At 42.6% G+C, this 12,255-nt stretch overlaps 1 protein-coding gene across 9 annotated transcripts in view; it reads left to right on the forward strand.

Moving 5' to 3' along the window:
* The window catches only part of LOC134344431 (voltage-dependent L-type calcium channel subunit beta-2-like), a 339,015-nt gene that overhangs the window by 293,078 nt on the left and 33,682 nt on the right, over positions 1 to 12,255 (forward strand). For all 9 annotated transcript variants that reach the window (XM_063044202.1, XM_063044206.1, XM_063044203.1 and 6 more), the window contains 2 exons: positions 11,165 to 11,287; positions 11,374 to 11,510. In XM_063044202.1, the coding sequence (XP_062900272.1) occupies positions 11,165 to 11,287; positions 11,374 to 11,510 (260 nt within the window). The remainder of the gene's footprint in view (positions 1 to 11,164; positions 11,288 to 11,373; positions 11,511 to 12,255) is intronic.

Consider the following 12,255-nt stretch of genomic DNA (forward strand, 5'->3'; position numbering starts at 1 on the left):
AAACTGCTTGAACATTAACAACACATCTGACCTAAAATTAGCAACTTTGTACAATTAACTTCTATAACTGATGCCTAACTCTAAACTCCAGACTTGATATTCCCGAACTACTCCTGGTCCAGATTTTATAGAAGGAGAAAACAGTGAGTATATTGATGCTCAATAATAAAACAGGCTGGAACCTTCAACTCCATGCATGAATCACAATAGTTTATCAAGAAAACCAATGGAATGTTGGCCGTCGTTGCTTTTGGAATGAATTTAACAGCTGGGAGTCTATGCTGCAATTGGCAACTAGTGAGGATCCACCTGAAGTGCTGCATACATTTCTAGTCTCCTTACCAGAGGAAGGACATACTGGCATTGGGGCAGTGCGGAGGAGGTTCACCAGGTTGATTCCAGAGATAAGAGGTTAGCGTATGAGGAGAGATTGAGTCACCTGAGAATATAGAAATTAACTGGAATTCTGAAGAATTAGAGATCTTATAGAAATATTGTGTAAGGGACAGATAAGATAGAGGTGGTCGCGTTGTTTCCATTGGTGCGTAAGACTAGAACAAGGGAGCATAGCCTCAAGCTTCGAGAGAATAGATTTAGAATAGAGATGTCCAGAGAGTAGTGAATCTGCCCAGGGAAGCAGTAAAGACTACCTTATTAGATATATTTATGATACAGCTAGATAGATTATTGCATAGCTGGGTAATTCAGAGTTATAGGGAAAGGCAAAGGACTATGAGAACAGCTGAGAGGATTGTATGGGTCAACCCTATCATTCATTGGGGACATTTATCAGGAGCACTGCATACACAGAGCCTATAGTTTTATTAAGGATCCCACCCACCCATTCATCCAGTGTCCCCTTTGACTTTCTACCATCAGGCAGGAGAGTATGATACATTAAAAACTAGAATGGTCAGGATGGGAAACAGTTTTCCCCCAGTTTATTAGGCTTCTGAACTCCCTGCCACTTTGTATTCAGAGTGTCACTGGTTAATCCATTATATACCACACAATATTTAATAATAATGCTCTTTAGTTTTTTATTTATGTGTGATTAATCTGTAGATTTTTATACTAGCCTTAAGTTATCGTGTGTTAAGTGCAGTACTGTGCTTTACACACTGATTCAGAAAAACGTTTTGTACGTTCTATGGTTATATACATGATATACATGTATATAGATCAATGAACTTGACTTGAGGTAAATGGAGTTCAGTCCATGGTCAGATCAGCCATGATCATATTGAATGGTGGAACAGGCTTGATGGGCAAGATGTCTGACTCTGGTTCCTATTTCTGATGTTCCTCTGTAACTGATGTGATAAAGAATTTGATATCTCTCATATGCAATGTGTTATTTGCTTTCCCTGAGCTTTTAAGTTTACAGAAACAGTTTCTGGTTTTGGAAACTTATAGAGCATTTAGACAAAACGGATTCTTTTGTTAACCTTCTGTAACTTGCCATTTTTCCACTTGGGGGCTGCACACTTTGTATGGATGGGAAGGCTGACAGCTAACCTGCTTTCAGGTCTTTGCCAACGTCACTTCGTCAGGAAATTAGAGGTTGCCATCGGGGTGACCTTACTTCAGCATTGTAACAGCAGTCATAAAATGAAGAACCAAACTTGTGTACTGCTGAAGTGCAGTATAAGAATGTCAAAGGTTACAGGGAGAAGACAGGAGATTAGGGTTGACGGTGTGACAAATCAGCCATAATTAAACGATGGAGCAGACTCAATGGATCAATTGGCCTAATTCTGCTCCTACGGTCGCATGGTCTAAACCTTGTGCTCAAAAAATGATTGGGAACTTATGCAGGCTAAGAAACGGTTCAGAACAAAGCTTCAGCATAGCATTGAAATAGTGGCTGCTGGTGTATTGGTTTGTTGTGACCTGGTGGTTCTTTCTGTATATCATTGATGTATGAAAGCACAGTGCATATATGAACAGAATCAAAAGATTTTATTGTTCACTTGCAAGCAGTGAGCCAAACTACTTCTGAATAGCAGTATATTAAACATGGTTATTTAAAGATTTAGAATGTACAGCTCTGTGCTAATCCTAAATCTGTGCTGGCTTTAAGCTATGCACTTTACCAAAACAAAGAATTTGATGTCCCACGGAGAATAGGTGAAGCATGGAGGACAACTTTGTGATGGATTTAAAATGGAGATTGGTCATTTTAATTGGAAGGGAATGATTGTGTAATGATGTCAGTCAATGAGGCAAAGATAATATGCAAAATTCAGTTTTGGACAGAGCAGGCAGACCTCAGCAGATGGTCTGAAGCAGTGCAAGATGCACTGGTGTGGTTGAAAACACCAGCCATATGGAAGGTTTGCGTATCAGAACAGTCTTTGTTTCAGTCCTACCCATTCCTATACCCTAAATCTTTTTTGGTGCATGAAACAACACTTCCACTCATGGCTGAACTCAAAAGTTTCATTACTTTTCATTACTTTTGCTGCTAATTTCTAAACTGCTCTTATCTTCACATGGTCAATCCCTAACTCATTGAACATAGCACAGTACAGACACTTGGATTCGCAATGTTGTGAACCAATATCCCTATTGTATCAGTCTCTACCATCACCCTGGCAGTGCATTCCAACCACATACAATTCTTTGTTTTAAAAAGAAAACTTCCTCTGACATCTCCCCTAAACCTTCCTCCACTCGCCTTAAAAGGATGACCTCTGTCTTCCCTTTTCCACGTTTCTAGGTCTCTATCTTAAGATATAGACTAGCAACTAACGTACATTATAAACCTGTTGACTTTCACAGCCATCTCAGCTAATCTTTGTTCCACCCTGTCCCCTGTAAGGACTCCTTTTCCATTCTACTAGTGCTTCCAAATCTGTTGTATTGGGCCCAACAGTGAGATTTTCCATGCAGATTGCTCAGATGTGGCTTCCTTCCTGAACTGTGGCTTTCTCTCTACCATTGTTTACAGTTGATCATCTCATCCATTTCTTGAGCCTCAGCTCTCACCCACTCTTCTCTGGGAGAAGAGAGAGATAGAGGATCCTAGTCTTCACGTTCCATCCACTAGTCTCTGCATTGAACGTATCATTTTGTGCTATTTCTGCCACCTTCAAAATAATTCCATCACAAGACACATCTTCATTCTCCTCTCTTTCAGCATTTATCATTCCCTTTGTTTATATAGGTCATCACAACATTCCTTTTGTGACTCCCTGAATCATACTTTCATTCCCACCAACAACCCCTTTTCTTGTAACAACTGTGCATGAGCAGCTGATGCAATGCTTGTCCTTCCACCATCATCTTTTGGACTCAGACACTCTTCCCAGGTGAAGCAGTGATTCATTTGCATTCCCTCCAGTCTAGTGTATAGTACTCAGAGTTCACAATGTGCTTTTCTCAACACTGGAGAAGCCAAGCGCAGATTACCAGATCACATTGCAGAGCGTCAGTGATCAATCTGCATGGGCTACCTTGATTTTCCTGTTGCCCCCCCCCATTTTAATCCCTCATCCCTCTGCCACTCTGACCTATCTGTGGGTTCCTGTACTGTCGCAGTTAGAGCCAACACAAGTTTGAAGAATGTGCCTCATTTTCTGTCTGAAGCCTTCTGAATTTGACATTGAATTCTATAACTTGATTTCTCTGTTTTTATTAGACATCCATCTGTGATATTCGAGCAACATGTCTTTCTTTCTCCCTTTGTTTCTTTTTCCTCTGGACTAGCTTGACCTGCCAGAATTGTCATCCTACCCTGCATTTCAGAACTGCTGCATTCTTCTACCATAGTCGTTTGTCTCTGTCCTCGCCTTGTAACTGCTCCCATTCACTCATTGAACAGATGACCTTATTTGCAACTATTTCCATGGTTTCTCCCATCAAAAATATCCTCTTTCCCTACCTCCTGGAAGCTAACAAGTTTCTTTAGTCTTCATGCCAGTTTTGATGAAGGGTCTCTTACGTAGTCATAGTCATACTTGATTGATCCCGGGGGAAATTGGTTTTCGTGACAGTTGCACCATAAATAATAAATAGTAATAGAACCATAAATAGTTAAATAGTAATATGTAAAATATGCCAGTAAATTATGAAATAAGTCCAGGACCAGCCTATTGGCTCAGGGTGTCTGACCCTCCAAGGGAGGAGTTGTAAAGTTTGATGGCCACAGGCAGGAATGACTTCCTATGACGCTCTGTGTTGCATCTCGGTGGAATGAGTCTCTGGCTGAATGTACTCCTGTGCCCACCCAGTACATTATGTAGTGGATGGGAGACATTGACCACGATGGCATGCAACTTAGACAGCATCCTCTTTTCAGACACCACTGTCAGAGAGTCCAGTTCCGTCCCCACAACATCACTGGCCTTGCGGATGAGTTTGTTGATTCTGTTGGTGTCTGCTACCCTCAGCCTGCTGCCCCAGCACACAACAGCAAACATGATAGCACTGGCCACCACAGACTCGTAGAACATCCTCAGCATCGTCTGGCAGATGTTAAAGGACCTCAGTCTTCTCAGGAAATAGAAACGGCTCTGACCCTTCTTGTAGATAGCCTCAGTGTTCTTTGACCAGTCCAGTTTATTGTCAATTCGTATCCCCAGGTATTTGTAATCCTCCACCATGTCCACACTGACCCCCTGGATGGAAACAGGGGTCATCGGTACCTTAGCTCTCCTCAGGTCCACCACCAGCTCCTTAGACTTTTTCACATTAAGCTGCAGATAATTCTGCTCACACCATGTGACAAAGTTTCCTACCTGAAGCATTGACTACAGTTCTCTTCTCATAAATGTACTATAGCCTGACCAGCTGAGTATTTCCAGCATCTTCTGATTTTTATTTCGATTTTCAGCACTTTCTGGGATATTTCACTGGATTATTTGCACGTGATCTGCATCTCACCATGTCAGCATCTCGAGAGGCTGATGACAGGAAGCCAGTAGTGGTTTTACAGGAATGTTGTTGGTCACAAAAGGGGAGCATGTGCATTTTAAAAACAGGCCTCTTCCGGCTCCAAGATCCCGTTGTGGCAGGAATAGGTGCCATTGGAAAGGCAGGAAATTCTGTACTGGGATGAAGCTCGAGCTCGGCTTGGATGAGAACCATGTGGTCAGACTCCAGTCCTGCAACTCCATAGCACGGTGAACCTCTGGCAAGCAAAGCCAATATTATCCATCATTGAGAAAGGGGTGGGAAAGCACCTACTTAAAACCTTTGCAGTGTGAACAACAGAAGTTACAGGAACAGGTTGACCACACTGAATATTTATTTCCTGGAGCACAGGAGAAGGTGGGGTGATCTCACAGAAGTTTGTAAAATCATGAGGGGTGTGGATAAGATGAGTGGTCAAAGTCTTTTCCTCAGGGTTGGCAGTGAGTACCAGAGAGCACAGATACAAGCGGGGAGAAATGTAAGAGACCTGAGAGGTAAATTCATTACACAGAGGTCAGTGAAATGAGCTACCAGAGGACGTGCTGAGGTGGGTACAATTGTAAAATTGAAGAGGCACTGGGGTAGATACGTAATGGGTAAGGACATGAGGGTTATAGGGTGAATGCTGGCAACTGGAATTAGCAGGGTGGATGTTGTGTTCAATATGGGCCAGTTGATCCATCATGGATTACATCATGAATTCTCCTTGTAGGTAATACCCTCTAGTGCAGGGAGCATTAGAACCTTTCCTCTCCAGGGGGACTAGAACTGCATGTGATACTCCGAGTCTGGCCTAACCAGTCTTGTACAACTGCAATGTGACCTCTGGACTTCTGTGCTCTATTATCTTAGCAGTGAAGGCAAGCAAGCCATAGGCCTTTATTAATATTCTGTTTGTGTTACTACTTTAAGGATGGTAATGGTGGTCTCCAAAATACTTCTGTACATAAGTATTAAAATATGAAGATTAGTTGTTAATTGTGGAACATGATTGAGCTACAAAGCCACAGGAATTTTAATCATTTGGAACAGTTTAAGTCATCACCTTCGAGATGCATTCTACTGTTATCTGTACATCAACAACTACCCAACTCGTGCACACAATTGCACTCTGGCAGTTTATTCCCATTTAGTCTGTTTGTGTCATTCCTGATCCCAATATAGCAAAATTTCCCAGAAAAAAGATTCCTTGCTTGATTATGCTGTATAGCATGGAGACAGCAGAATGGTTCATTCTGAGATGAACTATTTTTATATGTTGTTTTCAGCTGTTCCTTGCATATCTGAATGGTTTGATTAATAATTAGATACCCTGCGAAATGAAGATTTGCCAATTCACTATTTTTATGTTTTTATGTACAGGAATCCTGGTCTAATGATAGCATTTTTTCTTGGCAAGCCCTCTGTGTATTTATCCAGATTCAATTGTGATGAAGTAGTAAAGGTTCTACAAACTACGTCATGTTTACACTGGTTTTCATCCTGCTTAGGTGGTCTGTGACGTGAAGTCTGCTTTTAAAATGGTACCACAATTTCTCAGCATAGAATGTTGAAAACCACTTCATATTGGCCCATTGTATTTGTCATGACTTTGAAAGGACAGAACTGATGTGGAGAGAGAGAAGCAGAGATTCACCAGGATGCCAGATACGAGGAGATGCTGTATTGGCTGAGTTTGTTTTCCTTGGAGCAGAGAGGACTAAGGGTCTAGTTAGAGATACACAAAACTTTATTGATTGTATTTGTTTATTTACAGCATGATAACAAACCCTTCCAGCCCCATGTGCCCATGATGCCCAATTACACCCATCTGACCAATTAACCTACTAACCGTACACCTTTGGAATGTGGGAGTTAACCAGAGCAGCCAGAGGAAATCCACATGGTCACAGGAAGAATGTACAAGCTCCTACAGGCAGTGGTGGAATTGAACCCAGGTCACTAGTGCTGTGATAGCATTACACTAACCGCTACACTGCTCTGCCACCCATCAGGAGTATAGACATGCAGACGGTAATAAACTTTCCCTATAACAGAGATATCTCACACCAGAGGGCGTATGTTTGAGACAAGGAATAAGGGGTTTAGGGAGGATATAAAGAAAGATTCTTTTTCACCCAGTGAGTAGATAGAGTTTGGAATGCTCAGCTTGAAAGGTAGGTGAAGGCAAAGATTCATAATATTTATGAAGTTCCTATGTGAGCTTTTGAATTTGTAAAGCATAGAAAGCTATGGACCAGTTACTGGTACATAAGATCGTGGTGGGCTGATGGCCCTATTTTGGTGCTGTATGACACTATAACTATGGAATAATTTATTTTTATTTTTGCTTTTTATACTTTTCCTCAACTTCAAATATTAAGCCCACCTTTAAGATAGTAATGGCTTGTTTCTCATCTAGAGTACTCACTGTGGCAAATATTGCAAACACTTCATCAATAAACTTCGATTAGCCTCTTTTCCAGTTTCCTAAGTGAGAATTTTATTCTCGCTACGAAAGTGATCCCAGTAGTTCATATCTTATATTACAGTTCTCTCTGTACAAAGTATGTTTTTGTGCAAATACGCAGACTGTGGCCTAGTTCATTATTGAACCTTTGCTGCATTTTCTGTGTTACTATTATATCATTCAGCATAATGTGGGACATAGTTATCTATTTGCACCCATGTAGAAGAAATAACTACCAGTCCTGAAAGAAGCAAATCCATTTCAAGCATTTTATTGCAAACAACAGGAATTCTGCAGATGCTGGAAATTCAAGCAACACACATCAAAGTTGCTGGTGAACGCAGCAGGCCAGGCAGCATCTCTAGGAAGAGATGCAGTCGACGTTTCAGGCAGAGACCCTTCGTCAGGACTAACTGAAGGAAGAGTGAGTAAGGGATTTGAAAGTTGGAGGGGGAGATCCAAAATGATAGGAGAAGACAGGAGGGGGAGGGATAGAGCCGAGAGCTGGACAGGTGATAGGCAAAAGGGGATACGAGAGGATCATGGGACAGGAGGTCCGGGAAGAAAGACAAGGAGGTGGGGGGGGGAACCCAGAGGATGGGCAAGGGGTATATTCAGAGGGACAGAGGGAGAAAAAGGAGAGTGAGAGAAAGAATGTATGTATAAAAATAAGTAACAGATGGGGTACAAGGGGGAGGTGGGGCATTAGCGGAAGTTAGAGAAGTCAATGTTCATGCCATCAGGTTGGAGGCTACCCAGACAGAATATAAGGTGTTGTTCCTCTAACTTGAGTGTGGCTTCATCTTTACAGTAGAGGAGGCCGTGGATAGACATGTCAGAATGGGAATGGGATGTGGAATTAAAATGTGTGGCCACTGGGAGATCCTGCTTTCTCTGGCGGACAGAGCGTAGATGTTCAGCAAAGTGGTCTCCCAGTCTGTGTCGGGTCTCGCCAATATATAAAAGGCCACATCGGGAGCACCGGATGCAGTATATCACCCCAGCCGACTCACAGGTGAAGTGTTGCCTCACCTGGAAGGACTGTTTGGGGCCCTGAATGGTGGTAAGGGAGGAAGTGTAAGGGCATGTGTAGCACTTGTTCCGCTTGCACGGATAAGTGCCAGGAGGGAGATCAGTGGGGAGGGATGGGGGGGACGAATGGACAAGGGAGTTGCTTAGGGAGCGATCCCTGCGGAATGCAGAGAGAGGGGGGGAGAGAAAGATGTGCTTAGTGGTGGGATCCCGTTGGAGGTGGCGGAAGTTACGGAGAATAATATGTTGGACCCGGAGGCTGGTGGGGTGGTAGGTGAGGACCAGGGGAACCCTATTCCTAGTGGGGTGGCGGGAGGATGGAGTGAGAGCAGATGTACGTGAAATGGGGGAGATGCGTTTAAGAGCAGAGTTGATAGTGGAGGAAGGGAAGCCCCGTTCTTTAAAAAAGGAAGTCATCTCCCTCGTCCTAGAATGAAAGGCCTCATCCTGAGAGCAGATGCGGTGGAGACGGAGGAATTGCGAGAAGGGGATGGCGTTTTTGCAAGAGACAGGGTGAGAAGAGGAATAGTCCAGATAGCTGTGAGATTCAGTAGGCTTATAGTAGACATCAGTGGATAAGCTGTCTCCAGATACAGAGACAGAAAGATCTAGAAAGGGGAGGGAGGTGTCGGAAATGGACCAGGTAAACTTGAGGGCAGGGTGAAAGTTGGAGGCAAAGTTAATAAAGTCAACGAGCTCTGCATGCGTGCAGGAAGCAGCGCCAATGCAGTCGTCGATGTAGCAAAGGAAAAGTGGGGGACAGATACCAGATTAGGCACGGAACATAGATTGTTCCACAAAGCCAACAAAAAGGCAGGCATAGCTAGGACCCATACGGGTGCCCATAGCTACACCTTTAGTTTGGAGGAAGTGGGAGGAGCCAAAGGAGAAATTATTAAGAGTAAGGACTAATTCCGCTAGACGGAGCAGAGTGGTGGTAGAGGGGAACTAAACTTTTCGATGATTTTAAGTTCCCTGGCCCCCACCGCTTTATTTTCACTATGGATGTCCAGTCCCTATATACTTCCATCCCCCATCAGGAAGGTCTCAAAGCTCTACGCTTCTTTTTGGATTCCAGACCTAATCAGTTCCCCTCTACCTCGCAGCCTGCTTTAAAACCTTCCCGTTCCCGCCCTCCCTGGGGCGGGACTGCTGTGGGGAATGCATATTCCCAGACCCTTTCCGCGCGCGGGATTTTCCCCCTGCTGGTGAAGATGGCCTGATGCCCTTATTGGGGCCGGCCCTCTGCCTGCGCACGCTGCTGTGAGCCGGTTCGTGGGTGCCAGAAAGTGGGTCGCCACACTACAATATTTCATGCTTAGCTCCAGTTGGAGTTGCAACCTCATTAGGGTTTAGGTTAAGAACATGTGATCAGTGAATATGTCTTGCAGATTAACTAGAGTGCAGTTGACCTCCATGTTTCTAATCTGGTATGACTCATGGGCAGTGCATATTGTCCTGTACAAGTGATTATTTTCCTATATTGTTGTGCAGAGATGTATCTCCCATCCTGAGGTAGAAGGGAGAGCAGAGGTGTTATTCCCACTCTTTTAAACCAGTCTCTCCTGTGCCTAACACAGTATATTACATTTCACATTTTTACTTCATTAAATAAATCTGAGAGCTTGATGTTGGAGAGGATAAAATGAGGAAAGACCCACTTCAATCCAAAACAGCACATTTATGTTTGAAAATCTGGCACCCTTTCCAGGTCGTGCTGCCACATTCCCTTGATTCTACCTCTTCCATTATTGTCGCTTGAGCATTCATTTATACTGCCTCAGTGTGCTCTGTTTTTCACTATTTCTTTCTTTAAGTGCCCGCTGTTGTACATGTTGTTGTATTTACTACTGCCATGTGTACTCTTTATTCTGACTTCACATGAGCGAGAAATCTCATTTCACCCTGGTGTGTATGACCATACTGTATTATGTATATGATTATAATTGAGAGCATCCTGACTGGCTGCATCACTGCCTGGTATGGGAACTGTCCTTCCCTCAATCGCAGGACTCTGCAGAGAGTGGTGCGGACAGCCCAGCGCGTCTGTAGATGAGAACTTCCCACTATTCAGGACGTTTACAAAGACAGGTGTGTGTGTAAAACAAATAAATAAAAAGGCCCGAAGGATCATTGGGGATCTGAGCCACCCCAATCACAATCTATTCCAGCTGCTACCATCCTGGAAGCGGTACTGCAACATAAAAGCCAGGACCAACAGGCTCCGGGACAGCTTCTTCCACCAGGCCATCAGACTGATTAATTCATGCTGATACAATTGTATTTCCATGTTATATTGTTGTACATACTATTTATTACAAATTACTATAAATTGCACATTGCATATTTAGATGGAGGCGTAACGTAAAGATTTTTACTCCTCATGATATGAAGGATGTAAGTAATAAAGTCAATTCAATTCAATAAATTAATCTTATTTAAATTACTGGATCTTTGTGTTTATGAGTTAAAATTGAATTGCATGGTATCGCATACCTGAATATTTTTGTATGTAATATGTGCTGCTGTTGTTTAATTTAAATTTGAGTTTAAAGCATTGTTTGATTGAATTAGCAGTGATGTAACATACAGGACACCGGTTGAAATGCTTTGTGCATAATGATAAATTCTTGCACATAAGATGTGATCAAACTAAAATGTTTCCCGTTGTAAGTATCGAAATGCTTAAAAGCATCTTTAAGGTCGTCCAGGGTATCAGCCAACGAGGAATAATTAATTAGCTGAATGTTCTATTTTCCCCAACAGACTAAACCTGTTGCATTTGCTGTACGGACAAATGTTGGCTACAGCGCAGCCCTGGATAATGATGTCCCCGTTCCAGGCATGGCTATCTCTTTCGAAGCAAAGGATTTTCTACATGTCAAAGAAGTAAGTTTGTTAATTGATGCAGTATTGAGTGCAAAGTAAGGCGGCAAAATGTAATACATTTTCTGTTACTTATTTTCCAAATTTAGAAATTCAGTAATGACTGGTGGATAGGACGGCTGGTTAAAGAAGGCTGTGAAATAGGATTCATCCCAAGTCCAGTCAAATTAGAAAATATGAGGCTGCAGAATGACCAAAAAACAAAGCAGGGAAAATATCACTCAAGGTAAGCTGAACAAGAAATTCTTGGCATGGAAGGCATTTCAAGTCAGAGTGTGACACTTCCAGTCAAATCAAAGGAAATAGAATTTCCCCAGTAAAGTTTGCCTTACTGTACAATGCACCTGCCCAATCAGCTGAGATGCTACATTAAAAATAATTGTAGTTTCTTAGGAAATAGATGATCATGCTAACACCTGCTTTGCTAAAATCTGAGCATGCCATTACACTTTTTTCTCTCTGTCTTCCGGCTCTTAGTATTCTGCGCAATCTTTTTTAAAAAATCCAGATTCCTACCACAGAGAAATTGCCATTAATTGCCCGCCATAGATTCAACGTAGATGTTCTGATGTTTACTCACTTTACGCTCTGTTTCTATACTGCTCTTAAACTCACCAAAGCCGCCTTTTCCCTGCTCCTGTGACTAATATTGCTTTTAGACCCAGTGGGACCCATTCTCATTTTGAATCCACTGGGTTCCACACTCCTTTTAATCTCAGCTCGTCCCCATTGTTCCCTTTAACTCAGCATACCCTTTAAACTCAATGTGCATTTATTTAAAAAAAAGTAAATTAAAAATATTTTGGGGGTGTTAATAGAAATAATATACAAATAGCCTTGAAAATCTGCTAGTCCAGCAGCATCACCAAAGTACTGAGAGGGAGACAAGAGTCTACAGGTGCTGGAATCTGGAGCAAAAATCAAATTGCAAGAGCAGGTCAGGCAGCATCTGTGAAGGCAGAAGGACTGGT

This window comes from Mobula hypostoma, chromosome 3 (assembly GCF_963921235.1).
Source record: "Mobula hypostoma chromosome 3, sMobHyp1.1, whole genome shotgun sequence".
NCBI classification, from domain to species: Eukaryota; Metazoa; Chordata; class Chondrichthyes; order Myliobatiformes; family Myliobatidae; genus Mobula; species Mobula hypostoma.